Source organism: Labrus mixtus, chromosome 5 (genome assembly GCF_963584025.1).
Source record: "Labrus mixtus chromosome 5, fLabMix1.1, whole genome shotgun sequence".
NCBI classification, from domain to species: Eukaryota; Metazoa; Chordata; class Actinopteri; order Labriformes; family Labridae; genus Labrus; species Labrus mixtus.
Genome location: NC_083616.1, coordinates 27746664 through 27772865, shown reverse-complemented (window position 1 = coordinate 27772865; position 26202 = coordinate 27746664). Strand labels below are relative to the sequence as shown.

The 26202-nt window shown below is 40.1% G+C and overlaps 3 protein-coding genes across 3 annotated transcripts; 1 reads left to right on the top strand and 2 right to left on the bottom strand.

The window, feature by feature from the left end:
• Nucleotide 1: 1 nt before the first annotated feature.
• On the bottom strand, nucleotides 2-7452 carry rsph14 (radial spoke head 14 homolog). Its single transcript, XM_061038853.1, has 6 exons — nucleotides 6707-7452; nucleotides 5975-6077; nucleotides 5322-5440; nucleotides 4355-4598; nucleotides 2718-2854; nucleotides 2-1716 (listed from the first exon to the last, which is right to left on the bottom strand). The coding sequence occupies exons 1-6, from the start codon at nucleotides 6879-6881 to the stop codon at nucleotides 1430-1432; spliced, it is 1065 nt and encodes a 354-aa protein (XP_060894836.1). The 5' UTR covers nucleotides 6882-7452; the 3' UTR covers nucleotides 2-1429.
• A 711-nt stretch (nucleotides 7453-8163) lies between these two features.
• On the bottom strand, nucleotides 8164-11850 carry srp19 (signal recognition particle 19). The gene is made up of 5 exons (XM_061038852.1): nucleotides 11664-11850; nucleotides 9730-9805; nucleotides 9373-9444; nucleotides 9175-9283; nucleotides 8164-8698 (listed from the first exon to the last, which is right to left on the bottom strand). Exons 1-5 carry the CDS (start codon nucleotides 11699-11701, stop codon nucleotides 8568-8570), a joined length of 426 nt encoding a protein of 141 aa, XP_060894835.1. The 5' UTR covers nucleotides 11702-11850; the 3' UTR covers nucleotides 8164-8567.
• A 2660-nt stretch (nucleotides 11851-14510) lies between these two features.
• LOC132974649 (serine/threonine-protein phosphatase 2A catalytic subunit beta isoform) lies at nucleotides 14511-25862 on the top strand. The gene is made up of 8 exons (XM_061038851.1): nucleotides 14511-14945; nucleotides 18174-18212; nucleotides 20069-20239; nucleotides 22334-22507; nucleotides 22631-22720; nucleotides 23074-23235; nucleotides 24215-24333; nucleotides 25114-25862. Exons 1-8 carry the CDS (start codon nucleotides 14844-14846, stop codon nucleotides 25184-25186), a joined length of 930 nt encoding a protein of 309 aa, XP_060894834.1. The 5' UTR covers nucleotides 14511-14843; the 3' UTR covers nucleotides 25187-25862.
• The last annotated feature ends 340 nt before the right edge of the window (nucleotides 25863-26202 follow it).

Here is a 26202-nt window from a genome sequence, read left to right as displayed (position 1 = left end):
ACTGCAGGGCCAGAGCCTCGATTTCTGGGACAAAGTCAATTAAACATTTACAAAGATTACAGATAATTACACCTTTAAGAAATTGTTATATTTATATAATTAAACGTTATTGATCAAATGAAACCTGTTTTTTTTTTTAGCTCTAAAATCAAATTTTACTTCTAAAAAACTAATAATAATAAAAGACAAATCTCAAAACCATTACTCTCAGAGGAGTTAGGAAGTACTTCCCAGTAGATATTTAACTGTTTTGTATAATGGAGCATGAGAGCAATGCAAAAATAAAAATGGAGAGAAATTTGTATTTATTTTCTTAATTTTAAGTGTAAACATTTTTTTAAAAAAAATCAACACAAATTGTCAATATAAGTTCTCGTTATAATAGAAAGTAATTCAGAGAAGAAAGATTTTTGGACAATTCAACTTTATTTGCTAAAAAAAATAAAGACCCATCTTGGTTTTGTCCAGATGAGGAGCTGTAATCCTCTTTAACGTCCTGCATTAATCGGTTGTGTCAGGATTCATATCCAGTCCTCTTAGTACTGAATCTATATACTACCAGCACGTATATGGATACTGTTCCTCACCTCTGCTTCCGGTTGTAGAACTGTAGATGGTGTTTCCCCCTCGTGTCGTCGCCCCGGAGCATCACAGAGTAAAGTCATTTGGTTTTAAATAAAAGGAGGTTCATTTGTGTTTCCGAGCTGCTGGCCTTAATTTGACCGGAGAGCAGCTACATTCAGAGCAGCAGGTCAGAGAGGAATCTCCATTCAGCAGCACTCGCACTTTATTCAGGGCAAATAAACTGCCCGAGGCGGTTCTACTTCAGCCCTGTTTCCACTGCTGGAATTCTCCGACTAGGAGTCTTCGGAGGATCCAGGAGCAAACCCCAGACACTTCATTTTACCCCCCAAAAGTCCCCGCTTGGTGAATATTGTTTTCATAAGTATGGATGCGTAATCGGTCTTCAAATGCGCCCTCTGAAAGATGCAGCCCCTAAATTAGGACAAAGCTTACTTCTCACTTGATTTATTGTCTCTATAAACACACTACCCTAAAGAGATTACGGTTTTATTCACTAGTGTCAAGAGTCCTTCAATACAGCACATGGTAACAAAATAAGAATCTTACCTAATGTTAGCTGATGAGTTAGCATTTGCTTACCCCATAAAATCTCTATTTAACCTTTTTTTATAAGTTGGTGCTATCTTGAGTAATAATAACAAAAATAAAAGTATTTGGTAAAAATGTTTGCACCCAGATTTTTACGTGATCTACTTTCATTAAGCCACTACGATCCTTAACTACGAAAGAGTTAATTGTTCAAATCATGATTAAAACTAAGAGAGAAAAAACAAAAAATAGCCCCGGATTGATTTTCTTTTTATAGACTTTTCATCGTGGCTCTGCTTCAGAGGTCGTCAGAGTCTCATGGAGCCCATGTGACGACCCGGACGGCGGACTGAGCGGCCCGTCTGATGTCCTGGTCCTCCTCTGCAGCCTCGCTCCTCTCCACCAGCAGGGGGAGCTGCTCCAGCAGGAGGCAGCGGCCTTTTGGAATTTCAGCCAACGAGGTCAGAGCCCGCAGGGAGTACATGATGACGGCCTTTCTCCTCCTCTTCTTCTCTTCATCCTTCTCTTCCTCTTCCTCTTTCTTCTTGGACACGAGGTCCAGGAGGATGGGGATGACGCCCAGATCCAGACACTGCTGCTTACCTGCAGGACAAAGTTCATCATGTCCTGTAAAGAACCTTGACCCACATGATGCATTCAAGGTTTTAAAAAGTTCTCGTTCATTGATGACAAAGTTAACTGGCCAACATGTCTCTCTTTTCCTGTCTTTGGTTGTCATGAAAATCTGTTCAGTAAATCATTTTATGAAAAAGTCGTCAAATGTGTTTGATGGCGTCTGCGTCTTTGGTAAACACTTAAAGGTACAGGAAGCGAGTGTGTGGACGAACAGGAAACCCTCCGAGCCTGAACAGTGAAGACAGAGAGCTTAAGGGCAACAAACTGCAGTTCCTAAAGTGTCCACTTGAGGCCGGCTCTAAAAGTGAGCCAATTTCCATAAAGTCCCATATTAAAATGCAGACCTTTACAGTCCTATTAAAAACGTTTACAGCTTGGGAAAACTTTTTTTAATTTCTTTGATACAGCTGTACATGTGTTTTTTTTAATGTAACTCACCTGTTTAATTGATTTTAAGACTCACAGTTTCACATAATTAGGGGCGTGTGTGAGTGACAGGTGGGTGCTGCTAGTTGTCTGCATCGCCTCTCAGCTGTGTTTTATAGACATGTTAGCCCTGACTAGCAGGTATCTGTGTCTGCCGGCTTGTTAGCTCGTTCACTGTCACACACTGATTCATTTTTTTAATTGAATTCTTTGATAAAAATGATTTTAAACCATCTCATTTCCTAGCTACTGAATTACTCAGACTGATGTTTTAGTGTTTGCTAACCCCTCCCTCCTCTCGAGCTCCACCTTCTCTTCCGAATATGGTAACCTTCTTTTGCCAAAAACCCAAGATGGAGATGACTAGTATTCTAAACTAGAGGCTTTAAAAATGCTGTTAACTTGTCTATGGATGTCTATACATTATTTATACAGTCTGTACCGTGGACATAGAAACTGAAGAAGAGAACTTAATAACTTTTTAGTCCCCAGCTGTCTAACTTTCAGCTCTCCAGATGCAGCTGTCAGGTGTGTGTTTGTACCTGTGGTGATGATCGCAGTGTACATGATGACTCCGGCAGCGTTTGCCTGAACCTCCACTTCCTGATCCCGCAGCAGATCCACCAGGACAGGAAGTACCACCTCCTCGCACACCTGCTGCTTCCCATCCCCGGACACACTGAAGCAGCAAAGTGCAGTTAAAATAATAAACAAACAAACAAACACAAGTTCAGAAACAAAGTAGTCAGAGAAAACAAACAGAATCTTTCTGCTTTGTGAAAAGTTTTGTTCATCATGCACAATATCACTTTTAACTCTTTGATTATGACAGTTTGAAATGTGTTTTTTTATCTGTTTGTCAGGCAGTAATGCTAACTCATTTTGGAAAAGTATCATCTCTTACTTACAATATATCATCTATCAGAGGTGACAGTCAAAGTGAAACCTTCCTCATTGGATGTGATTCAGAACATTTGCAGACACTTTGGTGTGAGCAGGAAGTGTTGGAGAGAAATTGGATGCATGCTTTAACGCCAACCTCATTACTGTAAGCACATCAGCGTATGTGTTTTTAATGTCGACCGTGTTTTTATGAAAATGTTTTATTCTTGTTTGTTTCAGTCCATTTTAAACTTCTCTTTTATCTGCTGGTTTGGGTCTGTTCATTTGAAAAATAGGAAGCTGTCTCCAGTTTAGATGAACTCGCCCTTTCTGCAGAGTCAGAGCTACAACAAAAGCACAGACTCTCCTTGAGGACTGCACTCTCCCCCTTTACACAGAGAACAAGTTCCTGCCATCAGCAGCAGATATACTCGGCCCAGGTGCAGGACGAACAGATTTAAAATCATCTGTCCCTGGTACCCTTGGTCTCCTCAACAGCATCATGTAAATCCTCCCCCGTTGATGTGTTTTAGTGTTCATTGTGTGCATTTCAGTTTTTTCTAGTCACTGCTGGTTGTAAAGCCCCTCAGGGATAATATAGTTGACCTTGAACTTTGAACCTTGGTAATGTAGTATTTGATCACCTAAAACACTGAGTTATAGAACATGTGGATATGAAGGAATCCAGCTTGATCAGCACTTTTAAAACATTTTATTTTACCTTATTTTTCATTTTATTAGAGCTATTAAGCTTGATTGGTCAGATATGTGTGTTTTTTTTGGCCTGTTGGTCTTTTATTTGAGAGACAGGACAGTGGATAGAGTCAGAAATCAGGCAGAGAGAGCGAGCAGGGAAAATCATGACAGAAATGAGCCACAGGCCGGATTCAAACCCAGGCCGCCCGCTTCGAGGACAACAGCCTCAGTACATGGGGCACACAGACTAACCACTAGGCCATTAGTACCCCAACAGCCAAGGGATTTGACTTCGGTTGAATTAATATGCACAAGTCTACAAGCTATGGCGAGGAGTGCAAAGAAGCTGAAATAAAGAGAGTACTAAATGATGTATTCGTTTGCTTTTATTTTCTTTATATTACGCAATCAATTTATTTCATTTTGATTTTTTAATTTAATCTTTTTGTTTTTAGGAAACTGGATGCATTGTTTTTCAATATTTACGTTTAAATCTTATTTTATTATCAAATGGTTTTTACTTCCCATATTATTATATCCGCCCTCTCGTGTGTAACCCTTCAATCTTCCCTTCGGTGTTGAACAGAGTCTACTGTCTGACCTGAGCGCCATCATGGCCGCCGCCGCCTCCCTGCGGATGTCAGAGGAGTGATGGGAGAGTTTGCGACTCAGCAGAGAGACACCGTCGGAGGCCAGAGCCGGGAGAGGGTCCAGTCTGGAGCAGGAGCAGACGGTGGAGAGGAGCAGCACCTGCACCTCCTCCTCTTCCTCCTCCTCCTCGCCCTCCTCCTGCAGTTTGAGCTTCAGCATCAGTTTAGGAACCAGAGACAGGAGAGCTTCAGCGCCTGCAGGACGACACAGAGAGAGAGAGTGAGAGAGAGAGAGAGAGAGAGAGAGAGCATCTCAGATTAAATAAAGGTACTGTTCAGTTAACTGGCACGTCTCTGACCTTTGACCTGTACTTTATACAGACTTTGTTGTAATGTTAGATGTGATGTGAACAACAGTTATCCCCTTGTGCTTTCTCTGTTCATTTTTTAAAAACATTTTTACACTGAGAAGTTTCTGATAACTGATTGAAATTCTCAGGATGGGATCCTCTATCTGAAACAGCCTGAGGATAAAAACATTTCTAGCGGGAGGCTAGAAAAAGAGGGTGAGTAGTTTAGAATATTTTCATTGTAATTATCTTCATCTTTTGGACTTTATGTTTAGAATTATTTTTCACTCCTTTGTTGAACAAATCAACAATTTCTTCTGGATTTAGAATTTTATTTAGATACGAATGTGTCGCAGTTACCGGCCCACAAAGTCTCTGTGTGGCAGTCACCAATCTTACACCATCACCGCCTGTTTTGCTGCTGCGAGCTGAAGCAACCTAAAGAAGCAACTCCAAAACTTGCATTTTAATCCATCAGTCATGGAGCTATAATACAATATGTGTACTCTTCTTTCTATAGAGTAAGGATTGTTTCAAACAGCTGGGTCTTTATTTGGTTAATTGTTGTGTTCATCAAACCGGAACAAAAATGCAGACTGTAAAATGTGTTGAGTAAAAGGTGGCAAACCTGCAGGTAGTAGAGTGAGGCGGTTTAGCACTCGGTGGACATTTCTCCTGCAGGAGCACAAGTTGTCGTCCAGCAGCTGAGAGAGAGGGGGGAGGAGGGAGGAGGAGAGGAGGGCCTGTCTGCAGGAGGAGACACACAGAGACGAGAGACACATAAATGAGTACTGCTTCAGTAATGTCTACAGGCGGAGACTCACTGTGTGACAACATTTCTGTTTGAGCTGCTGCAGCTGCTTCAGGCTCTTCTGCTGTGTAACAGCGCCACCTGCTGGTGACATTACTCAGTGCAGCACAGCCTGACAGCTCAGGTTCAAGAAACGCTTAAGTATCTGACTGATTTGATTCTTACGTTTCTTATCATGTTGAGATTAAAATCAACAGGGGATGTCCACTCTAACAAGTATTTTGTGTTTGTATCACTGCCTGATGGGTCATATGCCTCCAAATATCAGAGTTTTGAAAATTAGGATAATTTTATCTGGCTAAAAAACTTAGAGGAATGTGACAGCCTGAGTCAAGGTTTGCATCAGTGTTTTTAACATTATTTATCCCTATTGTTTATTAACCTATTTCACGCTGTACAGATTTGTATTTATTGATTCCTCACATTTGATAGTTTGGTTATTCTATAGTCTTGTCCATAAGTCTGTGTACCTGCCGATGTTGTGGCCAGTCAGCACGTAAAGGAGCTTGCAGGTGTTTGCTCTGACTGATGGATCTTCATCCTCCAACAAAACCTTCATCTGATCCAAAAAACCTGCAGAAGAAGAAAAATAAGAACAATAAGAAGAAAGTTAGTAAGTAAATATATCATGAGAAGCATTTCCTGGAGGGTTTGCACAAGCTGGGTAAGGGATCTTATTTCTATCTATATTATTATTTATTTCATCTATATTATTTGAGCTGAAGTTTACAACACGGTCACAGAGTGATTTAGAAAACATCACAAAAAAATGAACCAAACACAGGATATCATGGATATCAGTACTTGCAACTTGTCTTCAACTTGTTCTTTATAGTAAGAACATTTAACCCCTCTCTCTCTCTCTTTCAGTCTGTTTTTGAGGCATTTTCTCACATAAATTTGCAACATAAAACTGCTCTTTAGTACAGTATAACACACATAGGACATTAAGAAGTAAATCAGTTGTTAGCTAATTATTTACTCTTAGTATTACTGTAAAATAGCCTATTTCAGTAGCCCGATTTTTGCTTAGGCTTGCTGTAATTATAAATGTAAATTTAATGTAATTTATTGTATTTTAATGTTTAACTAATGCATTTTAGGTTGCCCACATTACGTTAGTTTCAGAATTAAAGTAAAAGTACACACACAATATTGGCTACAGTTAGATAGTATCATAACGTGGTTTGTTTTGGACTCACCCCCGTTGACAGTCTGGTAGATCCGCTCCGGGTCGTGCATTAGGTCGCACAGCGAGTTTAAAGCCCGCTGTCTGCAGCTCGTCTCCGGCTGCTGAAGCTCCTCGAAGAGCTGCGGAACAGCCCGCCGCCCGAAGGCCACCGGGGCCCGGCTCCGGTCCAACAACAAGGCAGCCATCCGGGATGTTTAATCAGCAGAGGAGCCAGGACGACGTTAGCCTGGCTAAATTACTGAAATGTAACGTTGCCTAGTAACCGCAAACTGACCCAAAAAATCGTGACGTCATCTCCGGGCTATCTCCATGACAACCTTAATTTTTTAATTTGATAACATTTAAGCGCTGAATCGACGCTTTTACACAAATATTATATAAGAAACCGGTTGGTAAATTCATTAGAGCATTCAAAAGTCACGAAATATTTAATTTATATACATAATAAAACCGTTTTCATAGTGTAAAACTGTAAAAACAAAAACAAAAACTTTAAACTTTTATAACCAGAGGACAAACATGAAGTACTAAAAACATTCAAAGATACCAGAAAAAATATCAATATCATTAATTTATGAGTACTTCATCTATCAAAAAAGAAAGAAAGAAACGTAGGAGTGAACCTGAGCTGGTTCACTACGTTTTCTTTGTTTGTATTTTTGATGTGACTGGGACCAGAAGGCCGGGTCAGGGGTCATTTGTTTTCAAAGGTCAATAATTTGTTTAATTATACATCAATGTCATTAATAAATGTACATGTTAATGTTTAAAGTACAAGTATAAGGTATCTTGCCCCAACCTAGAGGCTAGATTTCAGTCAAAAGAAATTGAAAGCTCGTAAAACACGATACTTTGAGAAAAACAAAATACAACCCAACAGATTTAAAAGAAATATAGCCTACCTTAGTCAATTAACGCTTGAATAATTTTTAAAAAAATGTAAAGAACTTTTGATAACTGTAATAAAAAGTGCCAATTTCCAGATATTTTAACCTAAATAACATAAAACCTTATTATTGAAAGGGTTTCCACTCTTGGTTGAAGAAAACAAGATTTTATAAAGCTGTCACTTCGGACTCTGGGTCACTGCTTTCTCACCATTTTCGCAATTTCTAAAAACCAAACAATCAATCGATTTATAGAGAAAATAATCTGCAGATTATAAATAATCTTTAGATGCAGTTAGATAAGAATGAGATAATAACATAATCCTGCTCATACTAACACACTCATTGTCAGGTAACATAATCACACTCCTCGTTACCTGAGCTGCCAGAACAGTCGGGTAACTCAGCTGGCTAACAGCTCGGATCATTTTGAACATAACCAAACCGCCAAACTGATGTTTATCCGATGTGAAATTAGCAGTCATATACTGATACTTCCTCCATCGTGCTCCTGACAAGCAGTTTGTTTGTTTGCGTCTTCGAGATGATTCCATGTGCTCCAAAGAAACCAACAGAAAGGTGAGAAAATGAAAGCTTTATTCATCTCGTCTTGGTGGAGAAACAACGACGTGAGCTTTGTATTAATATAACAACAGAAATCAGTTCCTTTCTCTGCTGCTGCCGGAGTTTTTAGAAACAACATGATGAGCTGTGAGCAGGTTTCACAGATCTCAGGTCAGCCAGAGAGGTCAAAATACATAAAGACTTAAAAGGAGAACGGATGTTTTACTTTGAAAAACCTTCAGCTGAATGAGTTCTGAGGTCACAATGGCATCAAACCCTGAACAAAAAAAAACTCTCCTGTGTATGCTCACGGTTTGATTCTGGCCGACACACACACACACACACACACACACACACACCATGACCTCAAATTAAAAAATCTGTTTAAAAATAAGAAACCAACGGGTTGTTTCTGGGGTTCTACTTCTTCTTTTTCTTGCTCTTCTTTCCGCCCTCTCCCTGCTGAGAGCTCACGTCTCCTCCTCCGCTCTTCTGGGTCCGTGTCTTTAGTTTAGGAATCATCTCTGCCACGTAAAACATCACGTCCTTACCTGAGGGAATGAATTAATAAATTAATCAACTTTTGTTTTTTTTTAAAAGAAACAATTTTTAAAATCTTTTTAGTAATTGTTGGGGCCTTTTTCCCTTTATTGGACAAACACCAGAAAGAGACAGGAAGTGTTGAGAGGAGAGAGCGGGGCATGACCTGCAGCAAAGGGCCGAAGTCGGATTCGAACCCTCAGCCACTGCGACGAGGACAATAGCCTCTTTACACGGGCTGCATGACATAACCGCTAGGCTATCAGTGCTCCCAGAAACATCTTATTTTTTTTAAAGGAATTAAAAAAAAGAAAAAAAAAGATGATGTCTGCCGTGAACGTGAATTTATCGCCTCATGTACTCTTTTATAAATCATATCGTTACACAGAGGTATGTGTGTGTGTGTGTGTGTGTGTGTGTGTGTGTGTGTGTGTGTGTGTGTGTGTGTGTGTGTGTGTGTGTGTGTGTGTGTGTGTGTCAGACTTACGGGACGTGAACTTCTCCTGACACAAGTTGCCGTCCGCTTGCTTCACCTGGACTCTGACTCGACCTCTGAACGCGACATCCCTGTTCCACTCCCTGGGGTGCATCTTGTTCTGTAACACACCCACACGTCGATGTCATCGTATGATCTGTTGTTAAGCCCTGATGAAGCGTGTTACATGTTGTGTCGTGTTGTGTTTACCTCGACGTAGACATTGAGCCCAGCAGCCGTCAGGACGTCTCTGATCTCAGCACAGGACGGGTTCTCCACAGCCTGCAGACACACAACACAACACCTGCTGTTTCACCCCATTTTGATTTATTTCCTACATGTTACACTACATTTTCTGTACTTTGATACTGTTAGACACCATATGTTTTAAAATACAACTCAATCTCTGTTATTTTAATGATCAATAATATTAAAAATAATCAGAAGCTATAAAAAATAACTTCAGATCTTCTGTCATTTATTTAACTGAAAGCTGCTGCAAGTGAAACAGAGAACATCGTCTGTACTGTTAGAACATGCTGGCAACATTTCAGACAGTAGTGTCACCTTCTCTGCGGGGATCCTTCTTCCTTCAGCCAAAGTCTTCTTACTGTTGATGTAGACTGGATACACACAGATGAACCTGAAACACATCCAACACACACACATGACTGAGTCACTGCAGGACTCACAGCTGGATCTGAACGTTCAACGTAAATATGATAAGAATTAGTAAATTAATACATTTTCCCGACTGTTAATATTGTTTTTACCCGTCTATTAATGCATGGAAGTTAACAGTGGAAGATATTAAAGAAATGGAAAGAATTACGTATAGGCTAAGAAACAGAGAAGATGAATGTGTTACTGGAGTAAATGGATAAAGTGGAATAATAACAGGTATGTAAATTAAATTATATTAAATTAAGAGAGTAGTGAAAGAACAACCCCCCCTCCCCCATTCTATTTACAGTTTAATTTTATTATTATTTTTCTTATTAGTATTATTTTTTCTTTCTAAATCTTATTTTAATTATCTTTTTTCTCTTCATACTTTTTCTTTGGATTTTTATTTACATGAATGTATTCTTGTATGTTTAAAAAATATATAAAAATGTGCCAGGATGAACAAAATATGTGATGAAATATGACAACTTGTAATGTAGTAAAACAGCCTGCAATAAAGTATTTAATATATATATATATATATATATATATATATATATTGTTTTTATCTCTGGTATTCTCACTTGTGTGTGTTATAAACATCCCAAACAGAAAACACAATCCAACAGTGATGGACAACACTGGCCTGAACTCTTTTCATTATATAGTATGTATTTAACCCAGAGATTCCCGACCTATTTAAGCTTGTGACCCCAATCTGACTTCACAAAACTCTAATCATGTAAAATGTTTCTACTGTTTTTAAGTAAACATTCATGCTAGAGCACATTTTGTCGTTTCAAGCATATTCTTGTGGACAGAGAATGAGAGGCTGGGACAACATTTCTGCACAATGTATGACAGAGACAGAGACATACACATACATATTTTGGCATTGTCTACTGCCCACAAAAACAGGTGCTCAATATATTTTTGATAAGGCAACCCCGTTTTAATGTGTAAGGTTGGGAAAGCCTGATTTAACCTTTATTTTACTAGGAAAATATCCTCAGATGTATACAGTGGTCAAATGATCCTTTATCCGTGTTTTAAAAGATGATGGCGCAAACACACTTAGCACTTTCACAATAGACTATCAAATGGTCAATCCTCAGCTAAACTCCTGACTGAGAAGTAAACCCAACATAAACTTCACTTTTAATCCCGTTGTCATAATGTAATGTCAAACATTAATTAATCCTAATCTTTGTAAGCTTTTAAAGACGCAAAACAACATTTTTATTTTAATATTTTAGCAGCAAACAGCTCAGTTAAACGATCCTTCATACACGTCATGCTAAGAGGTTAGCGTAGCTACGTCACTGTCGTAGAGACTGAGCGTCAGGCCAAACGTCATAGAAAAAATGCTCAATTTAAACATATGCCACAGTTCCGATCAGAGATTTCGTAAAACTTGCATTTATATTGAAGCTGGAAGAACCTGTGTTTCTGAAGAGTTATATTCGTTAACAGGGTTTGTCAAGATGAACATTTAACTCATTTTCGCGACATTTAAACACTCTCTCACTGCGTCTTTGTACAAACGTTAACGTCACACAGTCGAGGTTTGTCGTGATCCGCGGAGAGCAGAAAAAGTCGTTTACTGTTGAAGTCATAACATTACACGGTATTTACTGTAAGCCGAAGTTAAGAGAGGACTTCCATTGTCAATATTTGTACCCAAGTGATAATCATTAACTAAAGCGGGGTTATAAATACTGGCGTTGTCTTAAATTGTACAAATCTTCTATTGGAGTTTGGCGTTGCCTGGTCGAATGGCTCAGCACTGCTATGCATGGCTAGGCTAACATGTTAGCTGTAAAAAAAGGACTCACCTCTCTTTATCTGCGGGGTTTTCAGTTAAATGAGCCATTATCTTTTCCTGGCTGTGTCGTTCATCTAACTGCAGGTACTCGACTCCTGGCTGGACACAACGACTAACAACACGATTTGATTTAGTGCCGTAAAACAGGAAACCATACGGCTGATCCACATGCGGAGCGCTTGATTGAATCACCGAGTGGGCCGGTGTTACAGTCTATGGTTACAGTCCACTCTGAACACTGACTGCAAATAATAGACTATACAGTAATCACAGCTTTGATTATATGGGCAATAATGTCTTCTCAACAGATAATAAAATGTAACTTTGATACTCATTTCGGATATAATTACTCTATTTGTAGGGGGGTAAAACACTGCATAAAGAATGTGAAGCATATAAAATTAGGCTATATTTATTTACACATTTTAAAGGTGAAACAGGGCAATTAAAAACTGTAAAGTGCATTTTAGCTCTTCCTGGAACTTTTACCACAGGATTACTGTGATTTAAAATTCAAAGACGTAAATTAAAAAAAAAAGATTTAACTGTATTTCTGCTGCAGAAGAGTTGGCTCTAAAAGCTGACTCCTTTAAAGCAACTATATGTTGGAATTTGGTTTGGTGTGCTTTGGCACCCACCGAAGGTCTCTGCTCGCAACTGCACTGTCGTTAGAAACTGCTGTTTTGACTCCCTTCATGGGAGACAATGTGCATTTGCTTATAAACATGAGACAATAAACCTTACACTAGTCACAATATGCTTTGCTATATCTGCAGGGATGTATGTGCACTCACCTTCTAGCTCAGTCACTTTCTCTTTTTCTCTTAGCTTCATCCGTCACCATGATCTTCCGTCTCTAAGCCTCAGCCATTGTATATACAGTATCGAGACGGGCAAACTGGCTAGTGCGGTAAAGCACTTGTCGTGAGAGAACAGCAGCTTGCTTCCAAACTTACGTAGTGCTCTAAACAGGCGACTGGTGCGATCTGTGGATACGGGAGAGACGCTATTCTGCCTGTTGAAAGCTGTCATATTATTAGATTGACTCTCAAACGACTATTTTAAGGTGAAAAGTTACATATTATTGCTTTAAAGCTCCTGCGAAAAACTTCTGGTGTGTGTCGACTTTGGCGCCCCCTGTGGACAAAGCAGGCCATGTATTATCTAATTGCTGATCTTGAAAGTTCCGTTTGTTTCATATACAACTAAAAAGTCCTCCCAGGAGGTTAAAGTGAGCGAGAGACTTGGTTTGGTTTGATCCAGATACATCTGACTTCCTACTTTTATCTTTTTCCCCACTCTTAGACTGATAATTCCTCTTATTTTCCTTAAAAAGAAAACTTAGGTTTTCACAGAATAATGCATGTGATACTTATCTGTGCAATAATAGAGAGTGCTGTCAGATGGGGCCCTCTTAGGCAGGTATACTGTGATTGCAAACTTATAGCACAATTCAAGCCACTGCCCTGGTTTAAAGTTTGTCAACCCTCAGGGGCCCTCTACTGGCATGGGGCCACAAGTTGCATGTTGACAAGCAGCGCCTCTGCCTACAGTGTTACACAATTGAATGAATGAATGAATGAATGAATGAAACCTTTATTGTCCCTAGGGGAATTTGCCTTCCACAGAGAGCCTAAAAACAAACATATACAGGACAATTACAAACAAAACAAAAATACTTACAATTAATGAGCAATATGTAACTCTGACACCTAGTGTTTAAAATGGGTACTGCAGTCAAAATTTAAAACATTGTAGAGAGCTGTCTCCCCCCCCCCCCTCCTCTCTAGAGTCGATGCTCACACAGGTCACCATGTGGTGAACACTGAAGTTTCAGTGTTTATCCAGCTCTGCATCGGTCTGTAAACCTTTCTGTGTTCTAACCTCTCTCCATTTTTCAAAAGCATCTCCAATATTGATCCTAGTTTTTACTACATTTCTGCTTTAGGAGCTTATTAGAAACATGCAGAGGCTTTTTAGGTCGGGTAGAATCAGCTCTATCTGAACCACTTCTCTTGCCGCTTCCATCTATTGGTTTGTCAGACTGAGAGGTGTCTAAAACGGCCGTGTGGGTGCCTCTTAGAACCAGAATCTCATTTTAGGAGGAGGATATACTGGCTGCTGTGTTTGGCCAGCACTTTAACATAGCATGCAGCATGCTTCCTTAATGTGAGGCTATTGTAATTTCATTTTATGATTTAAAATTGTAAGATACTAAAGTGGTTTTAAATAAAGAGTAATTTGAAAGACAAAAAATACGCCTCTCGTCTGAGCTGAGTTAAATCCGCTGCCTGACCAGGGCTCAGAAAATCAGCAGAGACACCTCCCACCCCCACCAAGGACTGTTTTCGCTGCTGGACTCTGGAAAGAGGTTCCGCAGCCTCCGAAGCAGAACTTCCAGGTTCTGTAACAGGTTCTTCCCACAGGCCATAAGACTTTTGAACACAAAAAAATAATCCCTCCATTCCCCCTCAAACCCCCACACAGGACTACCTCACTGGACTGTAAAATACAATATAACATACATCACAAACGTGCAATCTATTTATCTGTATAGTCATTTTATACATAGCTTTTCTTTTTATATCTATTTATATCTGCACCTTATTTTTCTATGTAAATACTTGCTGCTGTTTTTATCCTGCACTACAACGAGCCAAATGCAACGAAATGTCGTTCTAATCTGCACTGTAAAGTACCAGTTTGAATGACAATAAAGAAAGTCTAAGTCTAACAGAGCTTTATTTCCTATCGTTGCTGTATTTCTGTATTGTGCACTACCGTGTCCGTCCAGGCAGTGCCGCCAGTGAGCCGAGTCTGCGCACTGCTGAAATGCCCGGATGTTATTGTAGCTAGCTCTTTTAGCAAGTCGGCTAGTCGCTGCGACGCCGCTGCATTCCGCCGCTACGGTCCGTCGCATCGGGGACATTCGACCCTACTGACTTCCCCGGCAAAGATTAACTATTTTTTAACGTCGGTATCTTAACATCAGTAATTTATCATGATAGAAGTTGAGTGAGGGGTTCGTAAATCTGAGGTGTTATAGTTGATTTTCCAACCGATTTGGCGGGACTAGATCGGGTTTAACAATACGACGAGCTAACGGCTAACGCAGCTAGCGTCGACACACAGGCCAGTTTGTTTTTTCGGGTAGCTAACACAGCTAGCTTAGCAGGCTACCGCGGCTGTCATGGAAGACAAATCGTTCACGAAAGAATTAGACCAATGGATCGAACAGCTAAATGAGTGTAAGCAGCTATCGGAAAACCAAGTCAGGACACTCTGCGAGAAGGTAAGTTTGTTCCCCACACCCGATGTTTTTTTTTTTGTTTAATCCACCAGCCTCGCTTTCGGGCCTAAATTGCGAAAGCGGCTCTGACTAATTTCTGCAGTGATGTCACGGCAAGGCGGCTATTTTCGCCCCGTTTTCGACCAGTCATCCTGAGGGTTACCCGCTCCCTAAAGCTTTATTATCAGTCTAATAACGTACAATCGTTTCCCTTTTCATCCAGTGTGCGGTCCAACCTGTTAAAACTGTTTAATTACGGACGGTTTTCGACGTTTGTCGTCTCGGGACAGACGGCCCGAAAATTTGCATCTTTCCAACATCACCAGCAAGTAGTCGGAGCCCGTTTTACTCCCAGTCCATTAACGCAGAGATCCGGCCTTTAAACACAAATATAATCCGTTTTCTATACATTAAAGTGACCATAAGTGAAGTATTGGTTATAGTAATAGTGATACGTGATGTGATTTGCACCGCACCCTGTCTTTATCGATCAACCCTTTTATTGCATAAACCTGCCAAGCCTTCGTTCAGACGTCACTTCATGTTGGAGCATTATAAAAATAACTCGCTGTTGGCCTCCCTGTATCCTCCACCAGTGTAATGTTTAATATCCCGGTTTTCTTAAAATTACATTTACTACGGACCTGTTGCAAAAATAAGCGATCATTAATTCCCCTGTTAGTGTGGAGGGATAATTCTGACATTGTGTGAGAGGAATGAAGAAGAAGGACAAAACCTCATTTGGAGCAGCTGAGATGTGTTTGTGGTGAATGAGGAGGAAAGTATTAGTTGGTTTCAGCTCAGCTTCATCGCGCAACAGGCCTGCAAAGGAGGATTCATGCCCATGTTAATGTCCTTTACCTCCTTTATTCTTGTATATATATTAAATATAAGGTTAAACCGTGCGCTGCTTGAAAGAAAAGTTGGAAACCTTTTAATCAAATAAAAATAAAGGTACATTATTTAGTTAATATCTACAGTTCTATAATTCACTTAGCAGACGCTTTTATCCAAAGTGACGTACATCAGAGAGTAAGTACAACACAAGCAAGGATCTAGAAAAAAGGGAACAATGTCAGTAAGAGCAAACGATCAGCTTTGAGTCTGATTGGACACACAGGTGCTGACAGGAAGTGACCAGAGGCAAAGCACAACATTGACAGCAGTTCTTGAGAGCTCTAATCAGTATAGAAACCATCTTATAAGTCGTCGTTATCAAACAAAAACCATCGTCATTACCATCACCATCATCATCATCAATAATATGGAGACCATCATCATTAAGTTAGTAGGTATTCATGAAAGAGCTGGATCTTTAGCTTTTTCTTAAAGGTGCAGAGGGACTCTGCAGATCAAATGGAGTTTGTAATTCAGTTTGAATTCACATTATCAGAACAATCTGAGATGTCGGGTACCATTTAAAAAAAAAAAAAAAGACTGACAACTAATAAAATGTGATGAAAATACAGCAAAGTGTGCATATTTGATACAAGTGACTGCTCCTGCGTCCATCTGCTGCTGGGCTTATTTAACACAGTACCTGTGTCTGTAACACATCATCACTCCTGAAACTAAAGTACTTCCACATAGCTGAAGTGTTGTCCTGAAGATAACCGACATTGAGCAGGGACTTTGTCTATTCGGCCAAATATTGCATGCAGAGTGTACACTAAATTGCTTTCAGATTTGCAATTCAGACAGTATTTTGCAGCGTGTTTATTGTGCCTGTTTATATCACTATAATAAAGATTAGATACATAATGCAGTTCTCATGTGCCTCTGAAAATAAACATTAGTGGAGTTTTAATGTTGTAGAAATAGCACAAAAAGAAACTGATTGATAGCGCAGATATGATGAATCATTTGTCAATTTAAAAAATACAACCAAATCCTTTAATTCGTCTTAATTTCTCTGTTTTTATAACATTGTAAATAAGAAAAAGCTGAATCGTCAATTGGACCAACTTCATTTAAATACCTAATGGTGAGGTCTTGAAACCAGTGGTGCACATTTGTCATATTTTTCAGACAAAGATATTGATTGAATCCTTTGAGAGAGCTTTGTCTATAGCAGAAGCAAACCAGGAAGTTGTGCTCTATAGTACCTTTGTACTCCTATCATGCAGCCCAGAGCAGAGTTTACACTTTATGTGATTGATTTGATTTATTTTGATGGCCAATTTGGCCGGTAACATCCCAGAGTGAAGGTTTATTACGAACACCTAAAACATTTTTAAAGGTTTATTTCTGGGATTTTGTATGCCTTTTATTAGAGGAAGGACAGAGGATACAGTCAGAAGTCAGGAAGAGAGAGAGAGTGGGGAACGACATGTAGGAAAGGCTCTGCAGGTCATATTAAAACCCGGGCCGCCCACTTGGAGGACTAAAGTCTCTGTACTAGAGGCGTGCGCACTAACCACTAGGTTATCAGCGGCACACAAAAATGTTCTTTAACTGGACTTTTATACTGAGTGGAACAGCGTGCGTCTTCCCTGACAACCAGCTGAGTCCCTCTCGTGAAAGAGATTGCAATTATTTCCCATGAACGAGGACTTCCCAGTAAGCTCGGGTGCTGTTGTTACTACAAGTGGAAAAAACTCAGATAATTAACTTAATGTCATAAATGAATACCAGCTAATGTAAACCATGGCCCAGAGTTGAACCTGTTAAGTATTCAAAGGATCTTAAAAATTTAATTTATTTTTACATTATTATGGTCCGTTGTGCAACCTGTGACTTGAATTAGTTTTTATTCTTGTCTTTTCAAATAACAACTTCAAAGGTTAAACACTTGCAAAGTTGCGATGATCTGCTGAGTCTTCAACATTAAAGTCGGGGACAAAAATTAAAATTCAGTTTGAGCTTCTTTTTAAAAACATTCAGATGATCTCCAGTTTTCTCTGAGGGGAGTTCAATCTGTTTTCTGAGTACAACAAGAAGACAAAACATTTAAAAAGAAAATAACAGATCCATGGAAAAGCTCAGGAGAGATCACAGAACAGGACACTAACATTAACCACATTTTGTGAACAAGTACTCTGCTCGGGTACTTGAGCCTTGAGCCATTTCAAGCACTATGGTGGCCTGTAAGGTCACACTGCCTTCACACCTCAAAATAACCGTCACCGAGGCTACATGTGGATGTGTATGACCTGATTTACTGTTTTTGTATCTGTGTGGGGAGTAAAGCTGGCAGTAATAAAATAATCTTTGTATTTTTCTCCTTCCCAGGCTAAGGAGATCCTGACCAAGGAGTCCAACGTCCAGGAGGTGAGATTTCCCATGATGCCTCTGAAAGATTAATCCCCCGCTAATTGATTTCCAGTAGGACACAGCTGTCGGATGCAGGGTCACAAACTGGTTTTCCATCTAATTAATCTCATTACTGAGCCGGAAGACTTCGATACTGAAGAAATAAAAGTCAATGTGACGATGACAGGGAGGCTGTTTGTGCTCGATCGATGGGATCATTAGTGAAATAAATGATCAAATTAAACTGAAAAATAATTAACGTTAAAAACTCATCTGTAGATTGAACTAATTTCCAGTTTTGTCTCTGAACTTTGCAGTGTAATATTTTAGATTGAAGAGTGAAGACATGCTCCACTAACTGTCCTTATGAAATGCTTTTCATTCAATTATTGAATTTCTTATTTTTTAAAGTAAAATCAAAAGGTTATTTGTTAGTCCTAGCTCTTCTCGTTAATTTAATCCCAACAGGATCAAAAGATTTTCTTCTACCTGTAACAGCAAACATGAACTGTGGTCGTCACCAGGTATTGCGATCAGAAGATTTTAATCAATGACTCAAACCTACTTTTTGAGAACCTCTTCCATTTAGACTCTTTAAAGCCTAAATATTTTTTGGGTAGTCAGACCCATGCCCCTTGAAATAAAAACTCAGTGATATCCACGTCCTTCACTTGAGCACTACAGTCTCTGTACACGGGGGCGTGCAAACGAACCACTCGGCCACCGGCGCCCCTTTAATTGGAATGATTAAACGCATAACCAGCGGGAGGTTGACGGCAGAACAGGACTGAACAGGCTGCTGGTGTAGAAAGGTTCATCTGCTGGACGGTTTCCAAACAGAGAGGGAGCTCGACACAGAAAGTAGAAGCTGTTATGTGTGAACACCCACAGGTGAACCTGAGCGTTGTTCCCTCTTTTGATCAGAACTTCTCATGCTTCAGCGTTTCGTTATTTCTGACTACAGTTCTTCTTTTTTTTTTAAATGACCCTATGAACAGGGAAATAACAATTTGATCAGCTGACTTAAAGTGAACTTCAGCAGCCCGAACAATATAACACCCTGTTTACACTGCAAACTTTGTGTCTGCAGGCGCGCACGCACACACACACACACACACCCACACACCCACACCCTGTTCTTAAAATACCAGTCTCTCTTTAGGAACAACACTATGCCAGATACAACACAAAGCATAATATCAGTTACATTCCTAAATACCCGTTGAGAAAACATTTGAATGCCGATCCTGAGTGTGTTCAGCTGTTGTGTATTCACAGCAGATCTGTGTTTTTACTGGACTGTAAGATGTTAGTTAGCAGCGTGTTTATCTCGTGATTTTTGACTCACCGGCCAAGATGGCGGGTTGATGGACCCGGCATATCTTTACCAGCCAAATTAATAAATTGTGTTTTTGTGTCACATTAGCGTCAGTACGTTTGATTGAGGGTATGGTGTCCTGTTGGATCGGATCACAGATATAGGTAAAAGGTCGGATCGTCAGGAAATCTAAGAAATGGTGAAGAAGATAAAGTATTGCGTGCCTTTTATTCTTTTACACTAAAACATAGAGCCTGTAGAATGTTCACCAACTTTGTTTATCTGCCCCTATTTTCATGGCTCTTAAGACTGTGGTGCATTTGATGGAGGATTGTAATGACCTTTCAAAGCTTATGTGATGAAAAAAAACAAACGAAAAGCCCCTGAAAACCCACCGACACTTCGCATGGGACGTTAAATTCAAACAGATTCCCTTTAAAACGAAACTAAAGCCGAGTGATGAGCACGACAAAAAGGTTTAATCTGCTCTGGAGAGAATCTAAAGTCACGATTGTTTGATGAGGCGACTCAGTGACGTTGTTCCGTGTGTGCTCAGGTGCGATGCCCGGTGACGGTGTGTGGCGACGTCCACGGTCAGTTCCATGACCTGATGGAGCTGTTCAAGATCGGAGGAAAGTCTCCCGACACCAACTACCTGTTCATGGGAGACTACGTCGACAGAGGCTACTACTCTGTGGAGACGGTCACGCTGCTCGTCACGTTAAAGGTAAACTGAGTGTGTGTGTGTGTGTGTGTGTGTGTGTCTAAATGTGTAATGTGTAAATTCAGTCTCTGAAGGAGCTAAACAACTTCCACTCACTGAGGTCCTATTATTCCTCCTGAGGGCTTGATATCAGTACAGATACTTGTTTATAGTCTGCTGGATATTACTCTCATCATCTGTGCAGAAATAGACACAGAGAATAATCTGTAGCATTGACTGACGTCTCTATGATTATTAGTTAACAAAGTTATTAGTGTTTTAAACGGACGCTGTGTCCTGAGTGGAGTTATCACGATACCAGATGTTTAAACAATGATACGATTCCAATAAAAAAAATCTTATTTAGATTCATGTTTTGAAATCATAATTAAAAAGTGAGTGTAAGTTCTGAGAGGAACAGACAGACGAGGCGGCGCTGAGACACAGTGGGTGTAGTTATTCAAGTCGTGCTGCAGCACGTCAGACTCACAGACTCTTGTAAATGTTTCTGGGTTGTTGCTCGTAACATTTGAACACTTTTACATACGTGGAACTCAGCTGAGTTGTCATGACACAAAGGAAAGTGGACCCAGGCTTTTCAGCGATTTGCCCTATTACCCTGTAACCTATAAAGCCCAGGATGTGGTGGAGTTCCTGACCAAATGTTATTTTCTGGTTGGTTATGTTCAACTGATTTATATATCAATACTGATTGAAGCATTGCTAGTCCAGGAGCTTGTCAATACTTCAGGTCGACCAATCAGGAACCAGTCCTCAATGCTCCTACTTTACCCCACAGCAGGCACATTGGGTCCCTGATTTACAGACTGCAGTCTGTTCCAGATCTTTGTGTTAGAAGGATCTCAGAGTTTTTTATTTTGGTGGAAATGTTATCCGGCCAGCGCGGCACGATGCCTGTCGAGATTCTCCTGCCCTATGGAAATATTTGATTCAGTTTGTTCGCTCAGAGACCTCCTTGTTTTATCAGACCCAGGTTCAGGCGTTTTTTGTCTGGGGAAGGTCTCGAGCATGATATTTTATTCTGATCAAAGTGAACACACGTGGTCCAAACAATGGAGGTGTCTAAAGGGTTCTTAAGAGTCAAAGTCCTCTCTCTGCGAGGCCACCGCCCTGTTGACAGTTTAGGTCTCTAATAATCAGGAGTCCGAACGTCTACCTGAAGATCCGGCTCGGTCAAAGAATCTAAAAAAAACCCTCTCCAGTTATTTAAAACTTGAACAAACGTAGTCGATCTTTCTAAACTGTTTCTAGGATTCAGACTCCGGGGCGTTTGTGTATTCAGTGTCTCTGTGTTGAAAGTTTTACTGTGACGTTTTATTGCATCATAAACACGACGCAGCGATGTGTGAGCTGACATCAGCTGACAGCGAGGTCCGGATACACAGACGACACTAAACATCAGGAGCCAGAGTTGTTGAATCTTTTAACACAAACAACAGCACAAGAAACACATCTAATAAATATCCACACACGATGAAAAAATGTAAAGATGTAGATGAAACACTTCCACCCTCCTGGATAAAAACAGGTCAGGTGTTAAACTTAATGAATTTTTTGTTTCTGCAGTTCTGTTTCCAAACTTGACATTCAGCAGTTTGTGGCTGGATATTTTCCTTCTCTGTTAATCTTTCACATTGTGTTTGTTTTATGTGAACGTCGTGTATCAGCTGATTGTTGGACTGTTTTTATGACTATGGCAGAAACTGAAGAAGAAACGTTGAGTCTTTATTCTGACGGACTTCCTCTCTTTCATATGTGACTGTTTTGTTCTCATCTGTACTTTACAAAACTGAACCTGTTGCATTTTAAAGATGATCTGAAACGTGACATATTTTACTTACACACATGAACATGTCACAACTTCAGAGTTTCTCACAAATAACCTGAGCCCGTACTGAACAGACCCGAGGTTTTAAATGCATCAAATCAAACCTTCACACATGAGAACCTAGAAGCACTGAATACCTGAATTTTCATTTCTGGGATTTAATTTCTTCTTTACAGGTACTTTTCTAATCTTTAAGGAGTATAATCACAGTGTTTTAAAATAGTTTTGGTCAAATGATTTACAGTTTCTCTCGCCGTTTTGTCGTTCAGGTCCGTTTCCAGGAGCGAATCACCATCCTGCGAGGGAACCACGAGTCACGGCAGATCACACAGGTCTACGGCTTCTATGATGAGTGCCTGAGGAAGTATGGCAACGCCAACGTCTGGAAGTACTTCACAGACCTGTTTGACTACCTGCCTCTCACCGCGCTGGTGGACGGACAGGTGGGACACTAACCGGGGCGAGGATGGGGTGTGGGAGGGAGAATTGAGTTTTAATTGATTGACTACATGAACACGATGACAGAAAAAAATACTAAATATGAGTTTCCTCTGTTTTTATTTCAGATTTTCTGTCTCCACGGAGGTTTGTCTCCTTCCATAGACACTCTGGATCACATACGAGCTCTGGACCGCCTGCAAGAAGTCCCACATGAGGTACACTCACACACTCACATACACAAAAACACCACAAACTATAAGAACACAGAATGTCAACACATATAAAGAGGTTACAGAGAATCACTTGTATGTGATCCTGATCTCAGCATTTAGAGCGCTTGTAAAGGATCAGTCTGGTGTGATGTGTCGATGTATTTGTTCTTCAACATCACATCTAACGCTCTAGTCGATGTGTTTTGTTTCTGACTGAATTCTTCACATTCTTAAAACACCGCCCTGATGTCTGTAATGTTTGAATAAAGCTCAGTATTTGTAACACACACACAAGAGTTGGTACTAAATAAAACGTCTGATGTAAGTTGCTTAACCATGTCCCGTGTGTCTGTCAGGGCCCCATGTGTGACCTGCTGTGGTCGGACCCCGATGACCGTGGTGGGTGGGGCATCTCCCCCCGAGGTGCCGGGTACACCTTCGGACAGGACATCTCTGAAACCTTCAACCACGCCAATGGCCTCACTCTGGTGTCCCGCGCCCATCAGCTGGTCATGGAGGTAAATAATCATGCACCTTTAAACAGTAAACACTACAGACCCTGAGGAAGGACTCACAGATCCACATTGAGACTTGGAGCTGCTAAATGATGGCTAGAGAGCGTGGGGATGACGTGTGTTATGATTCAAACATGGGCATGAACTAACCACTAGCCCACCAGCTCAGGTCTTAAATTTCCCCTCATTTAAGGTCACAGCCTTCAGTATTTTTCAGTGGGTTTTTTTTTGTCACACGTGCTTAAACACAAGTGGACTAAAGATCCGAAAAAACAAAATCCTCACATCTCCATGGCAACTAAATAAAATTAAGCTGTAAGGGTCCCTGCACCAGTTTGCCTCCCACAGTTCTCTGTGAGAGCCTCTTCACCTCACAGACTTGCTCACACTTTGTGTTGGAGCGAGATTCACTCAGCAGCTGCAACAAACTGAAGATCTAAATGTGTTTCAGTTTATTAAAGGTCACATGTTCTACTGCTTTTCAAACACTTTAAATAAGAGCTCACACAGAGGACCCCAAAACATGTGTGTGAAGTTTCTTGTTCTAAATCCACTCTGATCCTGTATTTGATCATGTCTATAAACCCATCTATTTCAGCCCTGCTCAGAACAGGCTGTTTCTGTGTCTGTACCTTTAAATGTAAATGAGCTGTGTCTAACCACGCCCCCTCTCTGGAAGGACTTTGGTGTCCTGGGCTTTCTGGCTCCATGTCCTATTGTTTACGGTGAGAAGGCAGACTCAGAGAGCAGAACAAACACCTAGCTGTTGGAGTGTCACCCACCTGGGGGAGGGGTTACTGCCCTTTGTGATGTCATGAAGGGAAAATGTAATATGTTTTATATAATGTGAACTTTAATTTAACATGTGGTTTATTCATTTTATTACCAGATGAGATGAAGAACCTTGTACTAGTTGAATCCAATCATGTTGTATGATGTTTTGAAACCATTCTGACTCTTGTGTGTTTTTTTTAATCTTCAGGGCTACAACTGGGGCCATGATAAGAACGTGGTGACCATCTTTAGTGCTCCAAACTACTGCTACCGCTGTGGAAACCAGGCAGCCATCATGGAACTGGACGACACTCTGAAATACTCTTTGTAAGTAGAAAAAAAGAGACAATAACTCGATTTCAAGTAACTTCAAAGATGAGCAGTGGTGAAGACCAAAATTCTGCTGAATAAAATCAAACAATAAGAGATTAATTACTTTTATTAATGGAGTAAATCAATTAGAGTTTCAGACTAAAGGAACTTTTTATAGTTAAAATAAAAAGTTGGACAATTCAGCTTCTTTTTCTGGTATTACCAAGATAAGAACTGAGAATGTTGGTGGATGTTAAAACACCAAGAGGGATTTTTTTTAAACCTCACTGTTAAGTAGACCCCCTCGTAGCACGAAGACTAGTTCAGACAAAAGTGTATTTTTGTGTCCTACGGATTGTGTTGTGTACACACATCCTCCTCGCGTTTGATCTGAAATACAGTGATAGGAACTCACAGCTTGTCGTTGTCATAGAGACAAGACGGACGTACAGCGCTTTTATTTTCAGCGCACAGCCAGCGCTTTTCTGCCTGGAAATAACGACAGGTGGACACTGTTTTTTTATTTATTGGAATTAAAAAAATATATTTTCTGGAATTAAAATAGTTAAATGAGAATATTCAGTCTGGAAGTGGGTGTTGTACAATAAAGTCAAAATGTTTAATGTGATTTTAATCAAATACAAACCTGGAAATGGTTGAATCTGATTTAAAAAACAAAAAAAAACATCTTTGCAGTGGTCTGTTCATTCAGTACGTAGCTGTATTATTGATATTTGTTTCTGAAGCTCTTTGCAAAGTGATGTCATCAATAACAAACCTTTTCTGCCTCCTCAGCCTTCAGTTTGACCCCGCCCCCCGCCGTGGTGAGCCTCATGTGACCAGACGCACTCCTGACTACTTCCTGTGAATGTCCAAAGCCACACCTGTCAATCATCTACAAAGCTTCACCCCCCTTACCCCCCTGCCCACCCCACCCTCCTCATCTTGGATGGAAAGAAGATATTAATAATAATAATACTGTACCAGGGAGAATAGAAACAAACGATTGGCTTTTAACAAAAAGAGAGAAACATAAAGAGCGGCCCCCTCTACAGTCTTGTTTTCAATATGCTGTCTTTAATGCTGTGCTTTTGGGGAAAATACAACACGTACAACTATGATCTGTTTTCTTCCTTTTCTTTTTTTTGTTTATTACATGTTTGAAAACGAGATAATAAAACTACCAACGTGGACCAAATGTGCCATATTCTGATCCTTTTACAACATGTACAACGCATTGCGATGTTTCCTTTTTTCTGTTTTTTTTTTTTTCTGTTTTTGTTTTTTTAGACCAGCACTAAAACCCTACCTACCTGACGTCACCACCACACCACACATCTCATGGCATATGTGCTTTTTTCTGTTGCAAGTTAATTTTAAAAAAAGAAGAAAAAAAATGAGGAAAAAAAGTTTGCTTCAAAGTAGTACAGCTGTCAGTTTTAGCTGTCCAGGCTGCAGCCGGTGGTCATCTCAGCAAGTATATTACTGTAATTTGAATAAAGACAACAGACGTATGAAATAAAAATGTCCTATTGACAAACTAGTGGGCTGCGTCAGTGTCGTTTCTTCAGCCGAACAATGTTGGTGTGGAAATGTGCATAACACCTTTGACAAGCACGATAACATGATCTGACTTAAGAGAAGACATTTAAGACTTTTTTTTTATTTTAAAACAGTCAAAAAATATGACAAGGGCTCTTTATGGGCATAGAGTTACATCTGGGTTCACAGGCATGTAAGATTTGATAAATTCATTTAAAGAACAGGTAGCTGATAATGAAACTTCGACATGAAATGTGTCTTTTTTCCTTCACATAATTCACATTTAAGGGAGAAGCTGTGATTTTAATTAAATAAGTTTGTCCAGTGGTGTACCATTTTGTG

What these genes read in the sequence shown, in the direction of transcription:
- srp19 (XM_061038852.1), bottom strand. Translation starts at nt 11,701, where the DNA reads ATGGCTCATTTAACTGAAAACCCCGCAGATAAAGAGAG. An exon ending in AACCCCGCAGATAAAGAGAG is followed by an intron (nt 9,806 to 11,663) that starts GTGAGTCCTTTT and finishes GATGTGTTTCAG; the next exon opens with GTTCATCTGTGTGTATCCAG. An exon ending in GAAGGATCCCCGCAGAGAAG is followed by an intron (nt 9,445 to 9,729) that starts GTGACACTACTG and finishes GTGTGTCTGCAG; the next exon opens with GCTGTGGAGAACCCGTCCTG.
- rsph14 (XM_061038853.1), bottom strand. Translation starts at nt 6,881, where the DNA reads ATGGCTGCCTTGTTGTTGGACCGGAGCCGGGCCCCGGTGGCCTTCGGG. An exon ending in GCGGCCATGATGGCGCTCAG is followed by an intron (nt 2,855 to 4,354) that starts GTCAGACAGTAG and finishes TTGCTGCTTCAG; the next exon opens with TGTGTCCGGGGATGGGAAGC. An exon ending in CACTGCGATCATCACCACAG is followed by an intron (nt 1,717 to 2,717) that starts GTACAAACACAC and finishes TTTGTCCTGCAG; the next exon opens with GTAAGCAGCAGTGTCTGGAT.
- LOC132974649 (XM_061038851.1), top strand. Translation starts at nt 14,844, where the DNA reads ATGGAAGACAAATCGTTCACGAAAGAATTAGACCAATGGATCGAACAG. An exon ending in CGCTGCTCGTCACGTTAAAG is followed by an intron (nt 20,240 to 22,333) that starts GTAAACTGAGTG and finishes TTTGTCGTTCAG; the next exon opens with GTCCGTTTCCAGGAGCGAAT. An exon ending in TGCAAGAAGTCCCACATGAG is followed by an intron (nt 22,721 to 23,073) that starts GTACACTCACAC and finishes TGTGTCTGTCAG; the next exon opens with GGCCCCATGTGTGACCTGCT.